Source organism: Budorcas taxicolor, chromosome 7, assembly GCF_023091745.1.
Source record: "Budorcas taxicolor isolate Tak-1 chromosome 7, Takin1.1, whole genome shotgun sequence".
NCBI classification, from domain to species: domain Eukaryota; kingdom Metazoa; phylum Chordata; class Mammalia; order Artiodactyla; family Bovidae; genus Budorcas; species Budorcas taxicolor.
Genome location: NC_068916.1, coordinates 44,812,326 through 44,837,374, shown reverse-complemented (window position 1 = coordinate 44,837,374; position 25,049 = coordinate 44,812,326). Strand labels below are relative to the sequence as shown.

At 47.5% G+C, this 25,049-nt stretch overlaps 1 protein-coding gene and 1 non-coding gene across 2 annotated transcripts in view; one reads left to right on the top strand and one right to left on the bottom strand.

Annotated features, from left to right (window-relative positions):
• The first annotated feature begins 323 nt into the window (after window positions 1-323).
• Window positions 324-25,049, top strand: part of FSTL4 (follistatin like 4) — a 418,139-nt gene continuing 393,413 nt past the window's right edge. The window contains exon 1 of the mRNA XM_052644158.1: window positions 324-449. Within this exon, the coding sequence (XP_052500118.1) occupies window positions 324-449 (126 nt within the window). The remainder of the gene's footprint in view (window positions 450-25,049) is intronic.
• LOC128051850 (U6 spliceosomal RNA) lies at window positions 21,510-21,616 on the bottom strand. The gene has a single exon (XR_008199770.1). It is a non-coding gene; the product is annotated as a U6 spliceosomal RNA (small nuclear RNA).

Below are 25,049 nucleotides of genomic sequence, written 5' to 3'. Positions count from 1 at the left end.
TAGTGACAGGTGTATTTCAAGTGGGTTTCTGCATACCAGTCAGCATTTAGAGTTTTTACTGTGTGCCCAACCCTGCCTCCTTCAGCCCTCACAGTAGCCCTATTGGGTACATATTATTGACCCCACTTTAGAGATGAGTAAACTAAGGCTCCAAAGTAGTATAACTTCTCCACGGTAAACCAGAAGACCTGGCGCCAGCACATAGACTCATGTTTATCTGATTCTGGAGAGCAGGTGCTCACTCACTCACTACCCCTTGACTTGTTTACATTTTGCAGTGCTTAGTGCTGGGCATTTGTCATTTTCTCAACAGACTCAACAAAATGAGACCAGGAGGCTTTTGGCTGCATCTCACACTGTTCGGAGCCTCCCTGCCTGCTGCGCTAGGATGGATGAACCCAGGAGCCAGCGGAGGATGGAACGTGGGTGTGGGAGAGTCCCCGGCAGAGGTATAGTCACGTCGCATCTGGCATGACATTTAAAACGCATTGCTTTTGATTGTTACAGTATCTGATTTCCTTTCTGCCGGTAGTTTATAGCCAGTAGATTGCAGTGGAAGTGAAAACCCTGCTCCCTTTGCAGTAGGGGACAGAAGGAAGCCATGTGTGTTGATAGGGACTGGAGGTTTATATGATGCTGTAACAATGGTCGGAAACCTCTCCAGGGTTGAAGATGTATCCCTGAATCAAGCTGTGGTTGCAGGTTTTGTCTTCTACGCAGACCCTCCCGAGAATGGCCGCTGTGTATGTTTAAGAGTACTCTGAAAGTGCCGGCTCATCGGTGGAACACACCCCTGTGAATTAATGAAGTCTTTTAATTATAAAATATGTTTTAAAGGAAATAGACTCCTTTTCAGCTATGTAGATAAAAGAACCAGGCAGAGTAAGAACTGGCGGGTGGAAGTCCTGAGGGAGCCGGCCTTAATGAACAGATAAGAATGATTAATGGCATGTTAGGTATATATAAATGCTTCTAAAGTGCTTGAAAAACTTGTTCTCAAATGCCTCCCGGGAGAGTCTCGCCATCCTGCTAATTGCTTAGTGGACTCTGGTCTGGAGTGGTGAAGAGGAGTCCTAAACAGCATTCGCCCTGCTCAGGTAGTGGGCTGCATGAACTGGGGGCTTGTGAGGGATGTAGACTTTCTGACAAAAATGTTTTGTACGTACTGAACCTTAAGAAATGACTAGACCATCCTTCCATTAAACCTACCTAGGATGTCCTTGATGCGGTGAATACTAATTCTCACCTGCGAGCTTTCCAGGGCATCTTAATTGCCATTGTTTTCCAAGATGGACCCCCTTTTCCTTCACTCTGTGCCTGCGTCCTGTCCTGTGGAATAAGGAAGAAAGTGAAAGTCGCTCAGTTATGTCCGACTCTTTGCGACCCCATGGACTGTACAGTCCATGGAATTCTCCAGGTCAGAATACTGGAGTGGATAGCCTTTCCCTTCTGCAGGAGATCTTCCCAACACAGTCACCCCCAAAACTCAGCATTACCTGGAGAGTGAACAGTGATACCTGGTATATGGTAGGATTAATGCATTATTTGATCAGAAGACATGATTTCTCTTTCATTATTACTTAATTGTAATGCAGTCCCAAACCTACAAGCCTTACTCTTCAGGGAGCCTCAGAAGTAATTTAATGCATACACTTTTCCTGCTGAAGTTAGTGTGGCTTCCCTTTGTGGTGAGCAGATGATCTAGCTCCATGAAGGATGCAGTGTAATGCTCTTTTGAAAGAGTCTGAAGGCCGACTTGCCAGCAAGCCCGGCATTTCCCAATGGGAACCATTTAATCACTACACTCGTGCTCATATAGAGGGAAAACGATCACTTAGATCCTATAAATATATTGTTGAATATTTACTAGAAAAGCAAATAGACAAACACACAGAAGGTGTGTTTAGTCTTCAGTTGGAGCTCATTGGCCCACTGTTTTAAATTGCTCATTTTAGTTAAAACCGTCGATCCAATTAAGGTGGGTTTTAGCTGGAGGTAAATTGAAGGTAAGTTGATATCAACCCAAGGCTTCTTTATTTTAGCTATTAACACCCTAGTACTTTGTATACCAATAAGAAAAAGCAGATGCTGCTCATCCTGAGGAAGTGAGGCTCTTTTGCTTGGGGGTATTGTTGTGCTCCCTGCTTGCTTTTTTAGGATAGAGCCCCAGAGACGCCATTGTCATCCAGCTTTGGGAATTTCAGTGCTTCAGGGAAAGGAAGTGATGCCTCTGTGGGCTCTGGAAGGCAGAAACATCTGCCTTAGCCCTCCAGTTCTCTTTGCTGTAGTCTTTTTTGTGAGTGCTTGTTGAGTCTGCTTCTGCGAACTTTTAAATGAGATGATGAAGATGTGAATGGGCCCAGGACATAGGACAACCTCTGTGAATGTTTAGAGAGGGCAAGACATGTATTGTCCAACATTGTTAACTGGTTAGTTGGCTGACCTTGATCGCACTAAATGCATGGTCCCACTGTGGCCTCACTTGCTAGGGTCCTCTTATTCCCTCCTCCCCTTTTTTTGCAAGTCTGAATCAGCCACTTCTCCAAGGCCTTGCTCTGGTTCTTACCTTTTCTTTAAAATCTTCTTTGACCACTCTTGATCATGTTTGATCTCTCTCTGAACTCCTACTCCTAATCTTTCCTATCTCTTTTTCTTTTTAACTCTAAAATTTTATTTTAGCATAAGAATGAAGCCGTCTTCTTTATCTTTCTCTTCTGGACAGAGGCGTATTGAGTTTTTCAGTCAGTCGATATTTATTCAACATTTGGTACTAGTCATGAAGTCACCTTGGTGCTTTCAATTTTGCACTAGACTGTCATGTATTTAAATGAGTTTTTAACACCTCCTGTGCTGAAGGCTCCTTTCCGATGGGGGCATGAATGGTCCCTCCCAGCAGACCTGTAAGCAGCTCGTGGGCTGAGCGGTGCTCGTACTTTATCAACATCCAAGATAGTCCTGTGTGTCACAGGGTCTGGGTAGTTTCTTCTTTGAACCATAGCTCTTAATATATCCAGAGCTCACCTCACAAACCATATTAAACTCCTCCAGCAGTTTCCTCAGGGAGTCTTATTTTCTAGAAGAATCAAAACCAACAGTTTCCTGAGACTCAATAAATAAATAAATCAAAAAAACCTTTCCAGGAACTAAATGGTAAAATGTTTCCCTGTGTGTTTTCCTCCTGATAGGAGTACTTCCCAAAACATTCATTGACTTGAGATTTTTGAAGTACTTGGAAAGCATTAATGAGATTTGATTTGCCTTTCAAGTTATTATGCCAATTACTCAAATGTCCTAAGGGTAAACAAGGATTAAATGACCAATGTGTGTGTGCTTGCACATTTTTAAAGCAATTATAATGAATATGAATTTTGTTAAAATATTGTTTTATGTACAAAGACTGAATCTGAAATAGCTTCAAGGAGTTTACCATTTTACAAACGTAGATAAAAAAGAAATGTAGCTGGGTGGAGTGCCTGTTTAATAAGAGCTGAGTGGCATGACGTGGTCTAGAATACTAATGCAATCCTGAATATACAGGAAACAATTTGAAGAGATACAACTTATTGAAATTCCGAAATAGTTATATTTTCCTCTTTGCCCTGATACTCTGGCCAAGATAGATACAGTAGTAAAAATCAATATTCGTAGAATTTTATAATGGGGGGAACCTGGAGAGTGAGAAGGGATGTGGTAACAGTCCCTAGTGACACCCCCTCTTGAGCGCAGGTGTGTGTGGGAGGGTCCCCTCCCCCTTTGAGCCCTAGATACAATGTTGCATCACTTGCTATGTGCTGGCGTTGGATGGTGGCTATTACTCAGCCTTCTTGCCTGCTTCCTGATTTTACTGAAGTTTTCCTAAATTGCTCTTCCCAATAGTTTCTAGTCACACACTAAATATCTGTAAATATTGATACTGGTTCCATTTAAAATTGTTAGCTTTGTATGCCTTGGTGCTTACAGAGCAGAGGTGTGCTTTGAGGTCAGACACCATTTTTTTTTTTTAAGTGTGTGTGAAGTCACACAAGGATCTTTGAGGAGCAAGATATATAGGAGTGGTATCAGAGTCAGGATGCTTCCCGTCCTCCCTGACCCCAGGGGTCAGCCTGAGAGAGCAGGATCCCACTGGGGCTGGCCTGCCCTTCCCCTTTCTGCAAGGGTTGGCTCCAGACACAGACTGCACTCCTCTCCCTGGGAGGACACCTTCGGATTTTAGAGAAGTTAAATGATCTGGCTTCTCTCTACATCGGTTGGGCACTCAGGAGGACTCAGGCTGCTAAGACTGAGCATTAACCTAAAAAACATTTTTCTCCCTTAATAAGTGTCCTTGTACATTTGATTGAATTTAAGACCAGGCTCCCCTCCCCTTTCTAGTGATGGTCTGCCCCACCCCCTGCCCCCAACTTCATTTTGATTGATGGCTGGGGAAGATTAGTTGATCACTCCAGCCCCTCACTCTGTTTGTGGGAAGAGAAAGCCAGCTCCCTCCTTCCTGGGGGACCCCAGACAGGGTCCAGGCTGGTACTCAGCATTTCGTAGGCCTCACCTGCAGCACAGGCCTGAGTACAGGTTTTATGTCTGTATTCTGTGGAATCGCCCTTCCTCAGCATTCCCTGGTGCCAAACTCCAGCATTAACTATCTTTCGAAGAAGGTGAGACTGGGTGTACCACTTTTAGCAAGAAAGTGCGATGGGCCTTTCACCTTTCGCTGGATGTGGGGCACTGGGATGTAGATGGCACTCCTTATATGAGACGTCTGCTGCAGGGGTGGTTCTGGTAGGGGGAGGCCTCTTCTCTGCTCCTCCAGCTCTTGCGTCTGACTGTCTGCTGATTGCTCTGTGTCAGAGGGTATGGATGTTAGCTTCTTGGGGAAAATCAGGAGATTGCAATCTCCCATCTACAGAGGTGAATAAATTCATAATTTCCAGGGTGAAGGGTGGTGACAGTACTCCAAGTCCCAGGGACATTGGATGAGCTGGCTTTAGAGACTGTGTGGGCTGTATCTACTCCAATCCAGGGTCTCTTGAGCTTCAGTGTGCTTGTGAACAGGCCCTAATACTTCCAGTCCCAGAGGACAGTGGGCAGAAAAGCCCTGGAGGCATCCCACAGCCTCCTTCTCCCATGCACACATTCAAGAAGGAGAATCCAGTTGGTGATGAACACTGGCCTTTTTTTTCTTTTTTTTTTTAAAGCTTTCTGCTAACAGGTTGATGTTAACTGTAGTCAGGAAGAGGAGAAAAACACACAGGCTGCAGTCATGCTGGGAAATAGCTTGCCATGAAATTGGCTTGGGGGAGAGGAGGCAGGGGCAGGTAGGTGAGGGGCTCGGTGAGTTGATACAGCCTGGGTCTGAGTCAAGCAAGCAGGCAGACGAGTAAACTTAGATCTCTGAATCCTGGGTCGCACCTGGCTTGTCCGTAGGTGATTGATATCCAGAGGTCAGCCTGCACTCCCATGCCCTCACCATCACCTGTGCCTCCCACCCTGGTGTCCCACGGCTTGTGGCTGCAGCGCCCAGCCAGGCTGCTCTGGGGACCACGACTGCTGGACTGGTGCTGTGTTTGGTGGTCTTATTTTCATTTATAATCCATGGACAGGGGAAGCCCCCATCTTCGGATGTTCGTCCTCTCTTGCCGGTTTTGGCAAACCTACTCTGTACCAGCTAGTGTACTGTGTGCCCCTTTGGTATTTTCATATCATTGTTGACAGAGTTTTAATTGGTTCTGAAAAGTTCTGTGACCCAGAAAAATAAACATTTATGAGTTCACAGAAAACCGTTATTCTTCTTCCTCTTAATTTAGCATTTACGTATCTATTTTATTTATGCCTCTGCTGCTAAATAATCTATGCTTCTCTAGGAAACTTCCCATCCTTGTATAATCAGGACATTAGGCCAGGCGTTGTAAATAGGGCTCTGATTTCCATTTTGGGGAAACTTGGCAGCGTCAGCTCTGCCAGGCCCCAATCATCTGCTCGATTAGTTCTCTGTGATTGTGGGTTGTCTCTTTCGTCTCCCATTCAGAGACAAGAAAATGCCTCATCGGTGTCAGACTCCAAGAGGCCCCCTGCGTGGGGCTCTGCTTCTCTGTCCTGCAAGCCAGGCTCATTGTCCTTCTGCCCCCACTGCCTCATCTTGTTGCCAGCCCCCTGGGGAGGGAGAGGGGCACCAGCTCCAGGGAGGGAGGGCTTGGGGTGCTCTGGGTCCAGGACCTGAGAAAACTGCAGCAGGGCCAAGCGGATGCTGTTGGGTGAAGGAAGCAGCCCACCTGAGCCCCAGGGCTTGGAGAAGCCATCTGTCCAGAGACTGGTCCCTCACTTGTCAGTGACCACATGCACTTGCATCTTGGCCTTAGAAATTCTCTGAGTCAGGAAGTCCTAGATGCAGAGAAACCCGATCTCTTCCCTCATGGGATCATGGTTCTAATATCTTGCAGCTTCTTTCTTTCCAAAAGTGAAACCTGGGTATCCTCACTTATTCCTTCGGATGATTGGGGCCTCCAGCTTGCCCTGGGGACCAAGCTTTATGCTTTGCTCAGGTATTTCAGGAACTATAGTGAAATTCAGAAAATAAAATGAATTTTGCTTCAGTTTAATTTTACAATGTCTCCCTGATAGCACTGCTGGGCTTAGTGGGGAGTGGTGAATGGACCCTTGCAGGGTAGAAAATTTTGGAAAAGATGCTGACACTGGAAAAGATTGAAGGCAGGAGGAGAAGGGGATGACAGCGGATGAGAGGGTTGGATGGCGTCACAGCCTCGATGGACATGAGTTTGAGCATGCTCCTGGAGATGGTGACAGACAGGGAAGCCTGGCGTGCTGCAGTCCATGGGGTAACAAAGAGGCGGACACGACTGAGCGACTGAACTGAACTGAGGGTAGAAAGGAAACAGAATTCTGCCAGAAGGGGATGGGGAGGGGAGGGCCAGGGCAGTGATTTACCTAGTGCTTCTTGCCTCCTCCAAGGGTGGGTGTCCTACAATCAGGTTTTGGAGGAAATAGTCCCTGAGGGAAGGATCTGGGTGTGTTAAGGACAGACAGAGAAGTACAGGGACAGGATGGAATTGGGAGGCTGGAGGGAGAGAGCTGTTAAGTGCTACTGCGGGTTGGTGGGGAACTGCCCAACTCTGGAGGTTGAGCTGGGCTGACATGCTGTGTGTGCTGTAGGCTGGTGATCCACCTGTGTTTCCTGGCTTAGCCATCTCTCTGTGGTCCCAGTAAAGCCTGTCAGCTGTTTGACCCAATCCCAAAATTGAGAAATGACGCACTGGGAGAGAAGAGAACAGGAACAAGCAGAGCCCCTTAAACACTGTTGCAGCCTCATAGCTCAGAAGTTCAGTCTGCCCCAAGCCTGCGAGTCTCGGGGTGAGAACACAGGACTCCTGATTGGGCTCGGTGTCTCAGGTCTAGCCTGGCACAGCTACTTCCATGGACTTGAACCACTTCCTTCTCTTCTCTGGACTTCAGTTTCCTGATGTGGAGAGTGAGGGGTGATCAAGATGTCAGGGGAGGTCCCTTTCAGGCTTACTTCACACCTAAGTTCTGTCGCTGCAGACCGGGCCCCTTTAAAACATGAGCAGAAAGCTCAAAGTGTTCTTTCAGATGTAGTCCTGCCTCTCTTTCTTAATCCTGCTTGGCCAAGTAGCAGGTGTGAAGTCTGAAGGCGTGGCCCGTCTTGCTTTGTCTGAAACCTCCTGGGTGCGCACCTCTGGGGAGGAATAGCTTTGAGGAGCTCTGCATGGAGACTGCGTGGAGTCTGTTTAGCCAGAAACACTGCCATATCCCACATACAGACCTGGGTTCAAAGAAGGCTCCCCTGGGGAAACTGCTGCTGGTGTCAGGGAGAGAAGTTCTCACATGCTAAGAAGAAAGGAATTGAAACTGTCTTCTTACTCAGTGTTTAACAAGGGCTGCGTATCTGCCATGTGCTACGAACTATGCTCAGATAAGGGCTTCCTAGACCTTTTGACTTCACAAAGCAGAAACATGAAAACTTTTTGAAGAATGAGCTCGGCTAACTTCAGGAATCCCTATCACCTCCTTATACCTTTGTACCTTCTTATTTATAAAGAAGAATAGAAGCCAGAGTTGGAGGAAAAAGGGCAGTCCATCCCATGGAAGCCGGACACTGGCATGTTCTAGATTGCCCACGCAGGTGGGTTGTGTCTAAGGGCCAGTCAGACATAACTGTTAAATCACTGGAACATCCATCTGTTGGGCTGGCCAAAAGGCTCATTTGGGTTTTTCCATAACATCTTATGAAAAAAACCCAAGCACAGCCTTTGGCCAACGTGGTAGTTCACATGGAACTGAGACCCACAGAACCGCATGGTAGTGTGGCCTTGAATTTCCTGCTGAGATGGAGTCTGAGCCCTGTCAAGACATTAGGTCCCAGACCTAGTTCCAGAGTTGTAGTCTGTGGTGTCTGTCCTAATTTCATGGCTGGAAAGCTCTATTAGCTCCAAGATGGATAGGATGGGTACTCGTCTCAGAAATAAGCCCCTGGGCCCTCCGTGTAGGTGGTGGCGATTCCCCTACAGATAGGTTTCCATGGTCACATCCAGCAATCCTATATGTGGAGGTGACAGAGAGCTTAAGGGAAAGTAGGGTGAGGATTTCTTATTCACGATCTTGAAACTTTCTTGCCATCTCTTTAGTCGGCTCATGAAACCTGACACACCACTGCTATTTGGTGGACAACTTCTTCATACTAATAAAAGGCAGTCTTGTTTCACTTCCAGTTGGGAAGAAGAAAACTCAAGAGAGTTTGCTCTTGGCTAGAATGAAGAATGGAGGGTGAGTGACCTGTGGGACTCAGGCCTTCCCCTGGCCAAAAGATGCATTTCAGCCTAACTCTGTGCAGGGTAGGAGCGGAGAAGCTGGTGCCGACAAGATGCTGGGTTGCCTGTAGGGAACCACTACTGTTTTCCCTTCAGCTGTAGGCGGTTTTAGAAAAGCACCTGAGGGATTGCTTGATGCTTCACCTGGAGACTGAGCCCTGCTTTCCCCGCTTTACCAGTGTTCCAAGAGTGTCTTGAGTTCAAACTAAAATGCTTCTGAAGTTTTAGTTGGAAAGGAAAGCTACCACTGTTAATTTTGTTAATACTTTAACCGTTGAGGGTCTGGATTGGGATAGGAAGTGTATGTGTGTGTTTTTTTTTAAGAGTTGGGAAGTCATCACTGTATTTCTCAGGAAAGTTCTTTCCAGGGAATATCACTGGTGACCAGTGAGCCCTTAATGGAATAGGAAGTGGCTTAAAGAGCCATGGTGGCTGGTCACCTAAGCAGCTCTGAGGGGACTGGCAGATTGGTCCCACCGCAGAGGTGGCCAACATGACCACCTGGGTTTCGGCCCCTGCCTCTGGAGCATGGCCTGTTTTTCTGACCACACAGTTCTCCCTACTGAGGCTGAGAGTTGTGTGTGCTCTTGGTGGCTTGTTGGCTGGTGGTGGGCAAGCTCTTAGCATAGACAGGTTGTAGGTAGCCTTTCCCGCCATCACCTAACTGGACCCTGGAGGTTCTACATTTCCTCTTCATCCTCCATGATGTTTATTGTTGCTTTAAAATCCCATAGTTGCTTTTTCCAGCTGGGACCAAACTATTCACTTGCTGCACTGCCTGTCTGCACTGCTGCCTAAGGAATCTCCTATTTTGCCTTTGACTCTGGGGCCCTTTGTCAAAGGGTGCAGGGGCTCAGATCTGCTGCTTCCCTTCCAGCTGTGTGGCTGAGGGAAGTTCCTTATTCTCTGACCTTCAGCTTAGCATTGAGTAGAATGCAAGCAATAAAAGCCCTGATTTCAGAGTTGTCATGAGGACTAAGATGGTGCATGTATCTCCGGCATGGACAGCTGCTGAGAACATGGCTGCCAGAGCTGTGGTTTGTGCCCTTGATCTCAGAACCCTGCTAAGCACCCATCAAGAAGACTGCACTTCTCTCACACCGGGAGCCGGCATGTCACCGCCGCTGCAGTACCTGTCGCTCAGTGTTCAGCAGGGCGGCTCTTGTGGTGGGAGGCACCCCTTTCTGGTGGAATGGTCAGTGTCCTGGAGTCTGGGCCCCCTGGGTCCCCAGTGTCCCGGGGGGTTGGCACACAGTAGGGTATTCAGATACTTGTCAAGGAAGTGAATGAGTCAGAGACCTTCTGTTATTGTTTTGGCATCACACAGGAATTTAGACAAGGAGACTTGAGTTTCTAGGACTCCTTACAAAAAAAATCCCTGGAGAGACCAGACGGTTCTTTGGTTTCCACTTAAAGTAGAATCCAGTCACAGTTTCAGATCTTTCCAGCATCCTTTCCAGCATACAGTAGAAGCATAACAGAGTCCTATGGGTTGTGTATAGGCGAGGGGATTGAATCCCTGACTCACTTGCTGTCTCTCTCATGCGCTGGGCTTTGGGCCTGCCTGACCCTGATGGTCCCTTCTGCAAAGAGGCTGGAACACGAGGCAGGCATACTGGACCCTCACCTGAGATGGGAACCCAAGAATGCAATGTAAACTCAAATGCAGGATATTCTGTTTATGTTTCACATTTTCAGGGTCAGCAGAAATGGCCTGTGGCTCCAGGGAGGGTAGCTGCCAACTATCCCTACCAAGGGAGGAAGGGATTGAGGGCAGTGAGAACAGAAGTTGTCTCTGGGGATGTTGCTAAAAAGGTGTAAGACTCCTGATGGCTTTTCTTGATGCTACGTCTTAGGTCAACTGGAGTGAAGCTTGCTTAAGCCGTTCTATCTTTTAAAGCTTGCTGTCTAAGTAAAGAACACAGAACTCTTCCTATATATTTGCTTCTCTAGCCTTGCATTTAAAACATGCTGGAAAACTTCCTCTCTAGTGAAGACCTGAGGTTTCTGTGGTTCTGCTGATGCCACATTTTGTGCATTCATTCCAGGGAAGTAGACTTGGGGACACCAGGAGATTTGAAATGGGGGTGGCCTGCCAGGTGATGCTCTGATTGGAGTGCTTCTACAATGTGCCCCCCTGTGCCTCCTCTTCCTCCTCCACTCACTTCCCTTCGGTTGTTACATACGCTGTTATTTTCACTTTAGCATTTGGCTGTGAAGAAAGGAATTCTCTGCCTTGTGCTTGGGTGTCCCTCCCTTGGCAGTGTAGTTTAGGAGCATGTCTAAAAGCAGAGCTTCCCACTTGCCCTTCTCGGGATGCAGTATACCTACCTGGTATGGGTCTCTGGACCCTGGGATATCTGGGCCAATAGGGACACCAGGTGGTCTTAAATCCTAGTCAGCAGCGGGTATCCACTGAGCACTCTGCTGTGTGCTTGGCCATGTTCTAGGGCTGACTGGGTGAGGAGAAATGGGACTGATTGTCTTCCTGGGGCTTGAGGACCAGTGGGGTGGAGAACTGGGAAGGTGATGGAGCCCTTGGCTACTAGAATCTGAGTTAGTAGAGGAATTTAACCCTATGTTGACTTCAGCCTAAAGGAAATGAGGTCTCTTTCTCAAATAACAAAGCAGGAAGCAGCGCCCCCCACCCCCATTCCCTGGTTGGGTTGAGCTGCTCCTGGTCCCGTAGTAGGATGCTTGTTCTCATGGTCCAGACTTTCTCCTCTGCAGAAGGGCTGTGGCTAACAGCAAACCTAGGGTCATAGGTTCATCCAAGGCCCATGATTCAGCTGCCCTGGAACCCTCAAGAGGGTTGGTTGGGGGCTGGAAGAAGCTGGCATCTCAGGGTGTCACCCCCACAAGCCGGACACTGTGGTTACTGCAGCAGCCAGTGGTGTCCACCAGAACTTGTCCACCAGAGCAGGCGTGCATCCCTCTGGGCTCTCTGCTAAGGTGGTTCTGTCCAATATGGCCCTGGCCTTCTTGTTGGCCCAGAGGACTTTATCTGGCGACAAGGAGGGAATGGCTGCCCATTGCTGCTCTGTCTCATCTCACCGAGGATGCTGTCATGTGTGACGGTGCCACCCCATTGCCCAGACTGTCATACCTGGGAGTCCTATCTCTTCCTTTCAAGTCCCATCTTGAGCTAGGTTTCCGTCCATGTCCAATGGGTTGTACCAGTTGGTTCAGTAATTCACAGGAAGAAAACACTTCTGTGACCATGCTGACTAGGACAAAATTATCTGTGATTCATTATACATTCTAGATGAAAATGTAAAATAGACTTGAAGCCTTACCTCATTGAAAACGACTGTTCTTACACTACAAGAAAGGAGGGTCCTGGGCTGCATTCTGTAGGAAAGCCCTGTAGGTGGTGGGCTGATGTCTCACCTCGGGGTTATGAGAAGGGAAAGAGAATCATCACAAATGGCTCTAAGAAATCACCCATAACATGCGCATGGTGAGCAGTTAATGCAGTGTGGAATGTGTTCGGTTAGCAGTGTGGGCCTAACTGTGGGTGACGGGAGAGTTAAGAGCAGAGAGGCACTGGGTGGGAGGCAGGCTGGGAAGGACCTCTTGGAGATGGAGGGACTTGGAGAGGCTGGCAGAGATGGGGGTGGGGAGAACACTTAAGTATTTGAGGAGGAGGGACTTTTCACGTGTAGATGTGCTGGAGCAGGACCAGGTCTGTTGGGGAAGGAGAAGAGGAGGGACTCTGGGCATGGTTGCCCAGGCCTGCTGGCCAAGTGACTCATGCGTGCCCCCTGGTGGCTATGAGCAGAAGCACCTTCCAGTGGGTTTGCATACACAGGTGTGTCATCTTGGAGCCCTGCAGGCTGCCTCGCGGGTACAAGGCTAGAGTCTTCAGGCAGCCTGTGCCCCTCCCCACCTCGCCATCTCCAACATGCTCCTCTCTGCTCTCTCCCTGTTCTCTCTGGAGACCCACTTCTCTGCAAACCTGCAGATCCTGTCTCAGAGCCTTTATCTTATAGCTTTGCCCTGCCAGTACGCCAAGCTCCAGCCTCAGGGCCCTGGGCTGCCCAGTCTAGGTCTAGTCTCAGAACCTGGTTGGCTCAGCTTGGCCAGGCATTTGTGTTGGTCCCATCACGTGTGGCCAAAGGTTAGGTCCCCAGAGGAGCAGTGCCATTCAGGGGCTCTGAATGGAGGCTGTGGGTACGGGCCTGGGGGGCTCGAGTGAAGGAGCGAGAGAGCAGGTCACCGTGGGTGGCCGGGGTTGCTAAGGCTGAGCAGCCAATCTTGAACCTTTCAGCACTTGGAGCAATGTGGGCTGAATTTTCAGAAGTGCCGGCCATTTATCAAGTTGTGCTTTTTCCCGTCTTCAGAGCAGGAACTGGGTTAGGACACCTGCCTGCATGGTCTTAAATATTTGCTCTTCTGCTTTGTATGCCCGGCTTCCTCTACCTGTCTCCGTGGTACCTTCACCATATCAACCTGGACTGTCTGCGGCTAGGCAGCTCAGAAGCCCAGTTTACCGTCCCTGGCTCATCCCAGCTCACAGACAGGCTGTAAAGGCTGCTTGATGTCCATGTGCTGGCTCAGCATTTCGCCCGTTGTCACCCTGACCCTTCCGGCCCCTCGTGACTGTGTTCACGCCCCCTCAGCAATTGAGTAAAGGGCAGCAGGCTGTGGGGCTTGGAGGTGGCCCTGCGACTCTAGCGCTCATGCATCTTGAAGGGCAGGGAGCTCTTTAGGACAGCTGCCTTGAGGTTTAGATGGACTTGTTCTTGGGAAGAAAGGGGCTTCGTGGGAAGGGAGTCGTGACTTTACCAGGTGTCTCTTCTTAGAGGGGCTGTCACTCTGCGGAATCCAGTAAGTAACAGTGCAGCTGAGCTGCCAGGAGATGATTCGGCCACAGAATCAAGACACAGTGGCTGCTCTCTCGGTTCTGGGGCTGAGCTTTGCTCCCAGCCAGGTGCAGAATCTTGTTGCATTCACAACTTGGGTTTTGCTGTCGTGTCTATTTCTGGGTAACTAAGAGTGTGGAGTGTTAGGGAACCAGGGGCACCACCAGGGTGGGTGATGTCAGGCCCATGGCCCTCTGGAGCTCAGAACTGGGCATCTGAAGACACTCCTCATAAGGACTAAGTAGATTCCTGATAGAGACTCCTTTGAATTGCATAGTTATGAATGTTGATAACATTAATAAACAGCTCTCATTTTGTCAAAGCTTTAAGTATGTCACTTCATTGACCTCTCAAAAAAATTCTATGAGGTACCATTACATTTCTTATTTTATTCATGTGGAAGCGGAGGCTTCAAGATGATGGGTGAGTTGCCTGAGGTCTCCTGTGTGTGAAGTGGTGGAGCTGGGCTTTGCACTGGCCTTCTGACCATCCCACATGCTCCTCTCTAGCTCCAGCTGCTTTCCCCACCCCCACCCCTACCTTACATATTTTTGAGGCTCAGGAAAGGATGTTTGGGAAATTCCTTGGTGGTCTGGTGGTTAAGACTCCACACTTCTAAAGCAAGGGGCATGGGCTCCATCCTTCATTGGCAAAGTAAGATCTCACTTGCCTAGTGGAGCAGCCAAAAGTTAAAAGAACATTTGATGATGAACTTTGGAGGCCGGAGAAGACTCTATCACGTCAGATAAGACCCTTTCACCTCCTAGCGGGCAGCGCAGCTTGAGGGAGCCTCCTGCTCTCCCCTGGGGGCAGTGGCAGAGAATGTCCTCCCATCCCTCTTCAGCCTGGCTCCCCAACACACAACTCTTTCTCTTGTCTTCTCCCACTGTGGGAAAGGACCTATGGGGCAGCCATGGACCCCACAAGAAAAAACATCTCTTAGGTTATTTTCTTCCCTTTCAAGGGGGCGTCTAACACGGACTTTGCAGCCACTGCCTTGTAGATCCCTGAGCATCTGCCCTCTTGTAGGGCAGAGCCTGGCCAGGCCCACTGCAGTGCCTGTGTACATAGAAAGCTGGGTGTCTGGGCTCTGGATGGAGGCCCAAGCATGACAGTGATGAGTGGTTTTCCCTGCTTCTGCTTCTAAGAATTGGCCTTGGAAAGTGCCTAAGGGTTGAGAACTGTCCAGGGTTGAGAATTAGGAAGCTAGACTCTGAGCCCTTGACTTTAGGGAAGAGGCAGGAGTCCCAGAATCGGTGACTAAGGCGATTACTGTCAGATACAGATTTCTGGAGGGTCAGTAATCCCAGTGGGAAAATGCTGGTGTTTGCTGACTCTTCTACTAGCCCCTGAAAGAGAGTGAGGGGGTCAGTGCTGGGTTACAGCCAGAGTTCCTTGTGTACCTGCTGGAACAGAAACCACCATGGAGGGTGGTCCTCTCTTCCCCAGAGGTGGGAGTGGTCGGGCAGCCCCAGGTGCACAGGGCACTGAGGTTGGCTCAGCTGTGGGAGCCGGCGCTGGCCCCTGTGGAAGTGTGCTTGCCTCCTCCAGTGGGGGTGAGCACACCAGGAAGTCTTGGCTCCTGTCTCATGGATGAGGAGGGAAGGGCAGCTCTGGGGGCGGGGCAGGCCCCCACTATACAGTATACAGAGTGCCCACTGTAGAGCCCCGGGGGGAAGGAATCCTGGCATTTGAGTGTGCTGGAGCCAGTCAGCTCTTGGGCAGCACCAGAGGGTCAGAGAAGGTCAGGGTAGATAGCCTGGGGTGGGTGCAAGAAGAGGAGTGAAGGGACAGCTCTGGCTGGGTGTTGGTGGTTCACGATTGACACTGTATCAACTGATGGAGCCATCCTTCACCCTGTCTCTGCCTGTTATTGCTCACTAGGGCAACGAAACTGCTGGCCCCTCCCTGCTCCAGGGGCCCCAAGACACTGATGAGTACCTGTTTGGTTCTGGGCACTGTGCTCGTGGTTGGGGACAGGGCGATGCTGGACAGTCTCCCGGATAGTGTCCGTAGCTGAGAACTGGTAAGTTACAGCAGCCACTAAGCACCCTTCCTCTGTAGGGTCTCCTAGAAGTCTCACAGGCACTACCTTGAATCCCAGCTTACAGCTGTGGTCACTAAGGTGGACCTTAGTACCTTGGAGCTGGAGACCCAAGGTGCTGGGGCCCAGATGAGTACCTTTACAACCATTTAAAGCCAACTCATGTCCTCCAGGCCAGTCATCCTGTTCTCCCCAATCTGGGGAGGCTCCCAGCTCTGGTGCTGAGCCTGCCCTTCCCACCTGCACCCAATGGCTGCTGAGATCTGGATACTGGGGTCTCATGGCTCCCCAGGGAAAGAGAGCCCAGGCCTGCCCCGTTATCCACCTGCTTTACTAAATCTTGCTGGGAAAGAAATCTGTGCTTCTCTGTACAGTGGCTATGCCTGGGAAAGCCTTCCTGGTACCTGCCGAAGCCCTGGTGGTCCATTGGAGGCTGCCTGGCTCTGTGATGAGCAGCACTGACGAGCAGGGTGAGAGCCTGTTCTGGGGGAGATCGTATCCATACATTGAAACCAGCTTTATAAAAACCACTGATGCCTGTGTCCCTGCCCTAGAGGTTGTGATTTAATTGGTCTGGGGCATGGTCTGAACTCTGGATTGCCTAAAACGTCCCTGTTCGAGAACCACTGGGTTGGCTTATGGAGGAAGTGCAGATTGAATGCCCTCAGAGTTGTCCTTCTCAGCAAATGCTCTTCGGGGAGAGAGATGGTTCCAGCTGTTGGAGACAGTCTCATGTGCCTCTGCCCCAAGTGCAAGGCCCTCTGTGAGGCGTGGGTGCCTAAGGCTGGCCTGGCTCCTGACCAGTAGGCGGAGGGCAGACGTCTCTCCAGCTGAGCAGTGATGCTCACAGTTCTTCACACACACCTCGTTCTATTCTCACAACCACCTTCTAGGCACTGCTCTGAATGTCATCTCGTGGGTGAGCAGACTCAAGTTTCTGGAATGTCCTACTTAAGTGCAGCTGGAAAAGGACAGGAGCACACTATCGGTGTTATCTCGCATTTTCAGAAGCGCTGGCTACTCAGTGAATAGCAGTCCAGCTATGCTGACCATTGGGTGCCTTTCTTTCTGACTCTGTTATAAAAGAAAATTGAAAAGGAGCCTTATTGTGCCTTAAAGGCCTTCTTAATTATATATAACTCATTTAATTTAAACTACTTTAGGTTCCATTTTTAATACAAGTTTATAGTGGTACAATGAAAGTGCTTTCTAATCAAAGGGTGTTAGCAGATTTATCTCCCTGTATAGAAGCAGATACCCATAGGAGCCCAGGCTAATTATTTACCCAGACAACAATCAAAAATTGCCAAGAGTTGAGTGGGAGGCATGGTGGTAGAGGCTCATGGGTGGCACTGGGGATTCATCTGTGGTGGAGTGGGGGCTGTGAAAATTGAGGAAGGTGGGTGTGGAGAGGGATCAGCAAACAGAAGTGGCCCTCGTCATACTCGCTGCTATTTCTGGGGCCGTGACTGCTTCCATTGCTAGTTCTTATTGCTGGTGCCACAGCTGTGGACAGGGAGATGAGAATGGAGATGGAGGCTTGCGTGGTGGCTTCGGTTCAGTTCAGTTGCTCAGTCGTGTCTGACTCTTTGCATCCCCATGAACTGTAGCATGCCAGGCTTCCCTGTCCATCACCAACTCCTAGAGCTTACTCAAACTCATGTGCATTGAGTCAGTGATGCCATCCAGCCATCTCATCCTCTGTCATCCCCTTCTCCTCCCACCTTCAATCTTTCCCAGCATCAGGGTCTTTTCAAATAAGTCAGTTCCTCACATCAAGTGGCCAAAGTATTGGAGTTTCAGCTTCAACATCAGTCCTTCCAATGAACACCCAGGACTGATCTCCTTTAGGATGGACTGGTTTGATCTCCCTGCAGTCCAAGGGACTCTCAAGAGTCTTCTCCAACACCACAGTTCAAAAGCATCAATTCTTCTGCACTCAGCTTTTTTTATAGTCCAACTCTCTCTCACATCCATACATGACCCCTGGAAAAGCCATAGCCTTGACTAGATGGACCTTTGTTGGCAAAGTAATATCTCTGCTTTTTAATATACTATCTAGGTTGGTCATAACTTTTCTTCCAAGGAGTAAGCGTCTTTTAATTTCATGGCTGCAATCACCATCTGCAGTGATTTTGGAGCCCCCAAAATAAAGTCTGTCGCTGTTTCCAGTTTCCCCATCTATTTGCCATGAAGTGATGGGACCGGATGCCATGATCTTAGTTTTCTGAATGTTGAGCTTTAAGCCAACTTTTCACTTTCCTCTTTCACTTTCATCAAAAGGCTCTTTAGTTCCTCTTCACTTTCTGTGGTGGCTTGAAGGGATGGCAAAATGGTTCTGAGCAGGGGAAGGTCTTGCTGGGCACAGCAGGGAGCAGGGAACAGGTCTGTAATCAATGCAGCCCCTGGAGGGGCCCTCCTTGTCACAAGTAGAAAACCTCTGTCATTGTTTCCCTTCCCTGCTTTGTCTGTGACCGTGGCACTTGTTACTATGACATGTTCTGTACATTTCATTTGCTTGTTTGTTGTCTGTCTCTCTGTGTGAGATCATGGGGACAAGGGTTGTGACTGTCTTGGCATTGCTGTGTCCCCAGGTCAGTCAGTGTTTACTGAATGAACAAATACATGGACAGATGAAGGTAAGAATAAATGAACTGGGCAGGAGAATTACCGGGAGCTCTGCTGGGAGTGCTGGGTGAGGGGCTGTGTGCGTCTCTGGGAGAATCAAGGTGGTGGGAATGGCAAGATAAGGCCTGACAAAAATGCTCTGCAAGGATGAGCCTGCAGAAGCAGAAAGTGATAAATGAGGAAGTAGAGTTTATGCCCCAGGGGGCAGAAGGGCCACTGGCCAAGCAGCAGGACTAGGGAGGAGGGGATTGTTTCTGGGCAAGATGAGAGACTCTGGTTGTGGCACTTGGACTAAGGGGTTTTCACTATTTCTTTTGGAGGGAGTGAGCCTGTCATTCATGTGCTCACCTTCTCACCCATTACCTGCCTTTTTCTCTTTCCTACTTGTGCCCATAAAGCAGTATGTCTGGGCTGTAGACTTAGGCTCAAATGGGAGGGACAAGCAGCCAATTACCAGTCTCAATGTGTTCTGCCAGGCAAATTGTAGCTACTCTCTAAAGTCAGCTCTGAAACTCTTAAGGCTGAGTGATGCAGGTAGTGATGGAAGAGCCTTTTAGAAAATAGGCAAACAGACCACTTCCAGGTTATTCAGCTAATGTGACAGAAGTTGCCAAATGAAAAAATGAGTGAGTGTAAAAAAAATACAGCTGTATTGTGTGCTACACATTTATTTGAATAATATTTATTATGCAAATTGAATAATTTGAATTATTTCAAATTGAATTGAATAATATTTATTATGCAATAAGTATTGTGTGGTTTGTGGGTGGAAAAAAGAGCCCCACCATGGCTCTGTAACCTTCTGCATCTTTTTTTTTTTTATAGTTTTTTATTTTTTTAATTTTAAAATCTTTAATTCTTACATGTGTTCCCAAACATGAACCTCCCTCCCACCTCCCTCCCCATAACATCTCTGTGGGTCATCCCCATGCACCAGCCCCAAGCATGCTGTATCCTGCGTCAGACATAGACTGGCGATTCAATTCTTACATGATAGTATACATGATAGAATGCCATTCTCCCAAATCATCCCACCCTCTCCCTCTCCCTGTGAGTCCAAAAGTCCGTTATACACAGCTGTGTCTTTTTTCCTGTCTTGCATACAGGGTCGTCATTGCCATCTTTCTAAATTCCATATATATGTGTTAGTATACTGTATTGATGTTCTTCTTTCTGGCTTACTTCACTCTGTATAATCAGCTCCAGTTTCATCCATCTCATCAGAACTGATTCAAATGAATTCTTTTTAATGGCTGAGTAATACTCCATTGTGTATATGTACCACAGCTTTCTTATCCAGTCATCTGCTGATGGACATCTAGGTTGTTTCCATGTCCTGGCTATTATAAACAGTGCTGCGATGAACATTGGGGTACATGTGTCTCTTTCAATTCTGGTTTCCTCGGTGTGTATGCCCAGCAGTGGGATTGCTGGGTCAGAAGGGAGTTCTATTTGCAATTTTTTAAGGAATCTCCACACTGTTCTCCATAGTGGCTGTACTAGTTTGCATTCCCACCAACAGTGTAGGAGGGTTCCCTTTTCTCCACACCCTCTGCAGCATTTATTGCTTGCAGATTTTTGGATCGCAGCCATTCTGACTGGTGTGAAGTGGTACCTCATTGTGGTTTTGATTTGCATTTCTCTGATAATGAGTGATGTTGAGCATCTTTTCATGTGTTTGTTAGCCATCCGTATGTCTTCTTTGGAGAAATGTCTATTTAGTTCTTTGGCCCATTTTTTGATTGGGTCGTTTATTTTTCTGGAATTGAGCTGCATAAGTTGCTTGTATATTTTTGAGATTAGTTGTTTGTCAGTTGCTTCATTTGCTATTATTTTCTCCCATTCAGAAGGCTGTCTTTTCACCTTGCTTATATTTTCCTTTGTTGTGCAGAAGCTTTTAATTTTAATTAGATCCCATTTGTTTATTTTTGCTTTTATTTCCAGAATTCTGGGAGGTGGATCATAGAGGATCCTGCTGTGATTTATGTTGGAGAGTGTTTTGCCTATGTTCTCCTCTAGGAGTTTTATAGTTTCTGGTCTTACATTTAGATCTTTAATCCATTTTGAGTTTATTTTTGTGTGTGATGTTAGAAAGTGATCTAGTTTCATTCTTTTACAAGTGGTTGACCAGTTTTCCCAGCACCACTTGTTAAAGAGATTGTCTTTACTCCATTGTATATTCTTGCCTCCTTTGTAGAAGATAAGGTGTCCATATGTGTGTGGATTTATCTCTGGGCTTTCTATTTTGTTCCATTGATCTATACATCTGTCTTTGTGCCAGTACCATACTGTCTTGATGACTGTGGCTTTGTAGTAGAGCCTAAAGTCAGGCAAGTTGTTCCTCCAGTTCCATTCTTCTTTCTCAAGATTGCTTTGGCAATTCGAGGTTTTTTGTATTTCCATACAAATCTTGAAATTATTTGTTCTAGTTCTGTGAAAAATATGGCTGGTAGCTTGATAGGGATTGCATTGAATTTGTAGATTGCTTTGGGTAGTATACTCATTTTCACTATATTGATTCTTCCGATCCGTGAACATGGTATATTTCTCCATCTATTAGTGTCCTCTTTGATTTCTTTCATCAGTGTTTTATAGTTTTCTATATATAGGTCTTTAGTTTCTTTGGGTAGATATATTCCTAAGTATTTTATTCTTTTCATTGCAATGGTGAATGGAATTGTTTCCTTAATTTCTTTTTCTACTTTCTCATTATTGGTGTATAGGAATGCAAGGGATTTCTGTGTGTTGATTTTATATCCTGCAACTTTACTATATTCATTGATGAGCTCTAGTAATTTTCTGGTGGAGTCTTTAGGGTTTTCCATGTAGAGGATCATGTCATCTGCAAACAGTGAGAGTTTTACTTCTTCTTTTCCAATTTGGATTCCTTTTATTTCTTTTTCTGCTCTGATTGCTGTGGCCAAAACTTCCAGAACTATGTTGCATAGTAGCGGTGAAAGTGGACACCCTTGTCTTGTTCCTGACTTTAGGGGAAATGCTTTCAATTTTTCACCATTGAGGATAATGTTTGCTGTGGGTGTGTCATATATAGCTTTTATTATGTTGAGGTATGTTCCTTCTATTCCTGCTTTCTGGAGAGTTTTTATCATAAATGGATGTTGAATTTTGTCAAAGGCCAAAAATATGGAACGCTTCACGAATTTGCGTGTCATCCTTGCACAGGGGCCATGCTAATCTTCTCTGTATCGTTCCAATTTTAGTATATGTGCTGCCGAAGCGAGCACCCTTCTGCATCTTTAAGTCAGGTGATCTCTATCTGTGAACCACCCCCACTCCATGTGCAAAAGCAAGAATGAAAAATAGACATGAGAACTCTGCCAGAGGGCAGCCCTTTTCCCTCTTTTGTCTCTTAATTTTTCAGACACAGGTTATTCTAAACCTCACTGTGGCTTGTAGCTGACAGAAGAAAAAAAAAGGAGCAGATTTTAATAGCATATGAAACAGATTGATGTTAAATTACATTATCTATTGGGTGGTACCCGGAGGGGATAATGAATAATTAAAACATAAACTACTGTCCCTTTCCCAGGGGCCACCTGTCCCCCCCAAACACCTGTAACATGGTCCTGATCGTCTTGTGGCTCACGGATGACTAGAACACAGGATAGGACAGCTGGTGGGCATGAAACCTGCCAGAATAAGGAAGGCAACCTTGGCTGTCCCTGATCCTGTGGAAACTTGGCTGAAAATGGAAAATATGGAAAGTCAGACTTCAAAGGCAGTCAGTGTGTTCCACAAGCCCAGAGGAGACCCTCATAACCCCATACTCTCCTCAGGAGACCGTGAAAGAAACTGACTTCTTTCTTGCAATCCATCTGTTGAGGGTCTGTGACAGGCCAGACCCTGCGGTGGGATGAAAGAGGATTGAGATGCAGGCAGTGGGGGAGATAGATGCTGTCCTAGTTCACAGCAGTCCTGTGTGACTGTGGCACGTTGCAGCTCACCAGCTCTGCGTGGTGGGCTGGGCTTTGTCGAGCCTGTCTGGTGTCCCTGGAGAGGATGACCGTTAGTTGATGGGGTGGTCTCTGGAGTGCTGAGTTAGAGCCCCAAGCTGCTAACTCTTAGTAGAGACCTGCGTGGGGATTGCTTGTCCTCAAGCAGAAATGATACTGTGCTATACTTTTCTAAATAAAAAACTTAATCAGTTTTTAATTTGTTGGGTTGTCAGATGAAGCTGGGAAGTGCCCCTCTGTCCCTCTCAGTCTGTTCATCTGGCTGTGTGCAGATGATGGTGTTTAACAGGTTGGGCTGATCTGTTTGTCATTGACGTTTATTCCATCAAATGTAAGTTAATGCTTACTTGTACTGTCACTTTGGTAGATTCACCACAGAAGACAATTTTAAATCCAGAGCCAACTTTTCTTTTTTTGATTGCAAATGAATAACCTTTAATATATAGCTTTAAGTAATACTGAGAATTTAAAATCCCTAAATCCTCAGATGATAAATCTATTCATTTTTTGCTTCTAGAAACAAGAAATTGAACATCCAAGTCACCTGAATTTCTGAAGGCCTGGCACATATTCCCATTCTTTCTTTTCTCTGTGGTGTCTCATAATCACCATCAATACTTTTCTCCTTAGAGCATCACAGCTTTCCTCCAACGCAGCCCTCTGTGTTCCCCATCGGAAAGCACTGAGCAGAACTGCCTGAGGGATTCCGCCTGTGATTCTGAATGGTCACCTCAATCCGTCCTGTCTGGGCAGTCTGATCTGCCCATTCACAGATGGGGAAGCTGGAGTGGCAGGTGTCTGGGCAGCTCCCTCAGTGCTGCGGCTGCTGGTGTACTTACTAATAACAGCCTGCTCAGACCTCCTGGAGGCTTTGAGGGTCTTGTTTCCATCTCCTCCATGGACATAAGGAAATTGATGTTCCTCACAAGTGTTCCCCACAGGGAGGCTATTGGTGGGTTCATATCAATGACTTTAAAAAAAGATGCCTGTAGCTTAATCATAAGGAGATTTCTGTGATATTCTTTCAAAATTATCCATGCATGGTCTCTTCCATTTGTTTCAATAAACCTCCAATAAACACTTGGGTCCTGTGTAAACACCAGTTTGCTTACACTGATCCACTTACTGTTGGACAGGAAGTAGAAAGGACACAGAACTTGCTCACTGTATGGGGTCCACGTTTCAGCCCTGAAATGTGGAGAAGGTCTTTTCATTGCCTGTGTGGTCATCCTCCCCACCCATTCCATGCCTGGTTTCCTGATAGAGGCCAGGGAGGCTTCACTGGCTTGGGAAGCTTGTGGGCTGAGAAGGGGAACAACCATGCCTATGCCCAGCTCCCTCTGCTCTCTCAGCATCCTGAGGTGTAGGGTGGTCAGCTGTGCCTTTCCCACCTCTAAGGCAGTCTACCTGAGAGGACACACCGCTCTACCCAGAGGGCTCCTAGCACTGGGCGCTGTTCTCAGGGAGGTAGGAGATGAGCTCTGACCCCTCGGCGAGGTGGCATTCCTCAGGAGCAGGCACCTCCTAGTTGATAGTTTCCTTGAGCTCTTGCCGTGGGCTCCACATGACTGGAGGAGAAAGCTGATGTTCAGACATCCCCTCTACACCCTCCAGGAAATCCTGTTGTTAGCGGGATTATTCACCTTGGCTCTCAAGCTGGCTCTTGAGTTTAGGGTTAATCCCCTAATTCTCTCTTCATCCAGCTTCGAAGGCCCTGACATGATGCCGTGGCAAATCTAACAACAAATCTAACAGAAGGTTTTCCTTCTGCCTTTACCTGAACAATAGAAGCGAGATAAAGCGTACCTCAATAAGCGGGAGGCAGTAATCGAATATATGCTACATAAGGCATCCCTTTATTTCACTGCGTTCTACCTGTCCATGTGGCTTTAATTGCAGAGTGGTGTCCTGCTAGCAAAAATCAAAGTCGTTAAGAGTCAAGTTTTTAAAATTCAAATGAATAAATGAAAGATTGTAAGAAAGATTGTTAAAGAAGTATTAGTGTTAAAAGCGTCTCAGACATGAAAACCTTAGAATTCAGATGTCAGTATTTCAGTAGTGATGAGTGCTGTTAGCAAAGCTTGCATCCCAACTGTACCGAGTGTTTTGAGCACATGGGCTTCCTGTTGTAGCTTCTCCAGGCAGTAGGAGCCTGAGGAACTCTGAAGCAGGGGGCTTCCTCAGCTCCCCTGATGCTGGACAGAGGTGCTGCCAGTCATGGGCTCACCACCAGGACACTGGCAGGGCTGAGGGCCTGCAGCTGCCCAGCCCTCAGATGCCCTCAGCCCCATCTGCACAAGACTCACCTCTGCTTTGTCTGCAAAACCCTGGCCACATCAAGCTTCATTCAGCTTCATGATTCCATGGCTTCCTCTTCTGAGCAGTGGGTGTTTTGATTCCTACTTGGCTAACTCACAGAGCCAACATTTTCCCAGAAGCCACTGAATCCCATAACATTTTGAGTGATAAACTGAGACTTATTCTCTAACCAAGGATGACTGGATTCATGGCCAAGGAGGGGTACATTTGATCTGGGGCCAAGGTCCACCCTTCTTTTGCTGAGCCTCACATATAGCCTAAGATCGTGAGCACCGCCTAAGATGGATGAAAAGGATTCAGGCACAGAATCTGAGGATCTTCATTTGTCCTCTTTCAGCAGCTTGCAAACTACATTTTTGGTAGCTGAGAATCTGTAATAGATTTT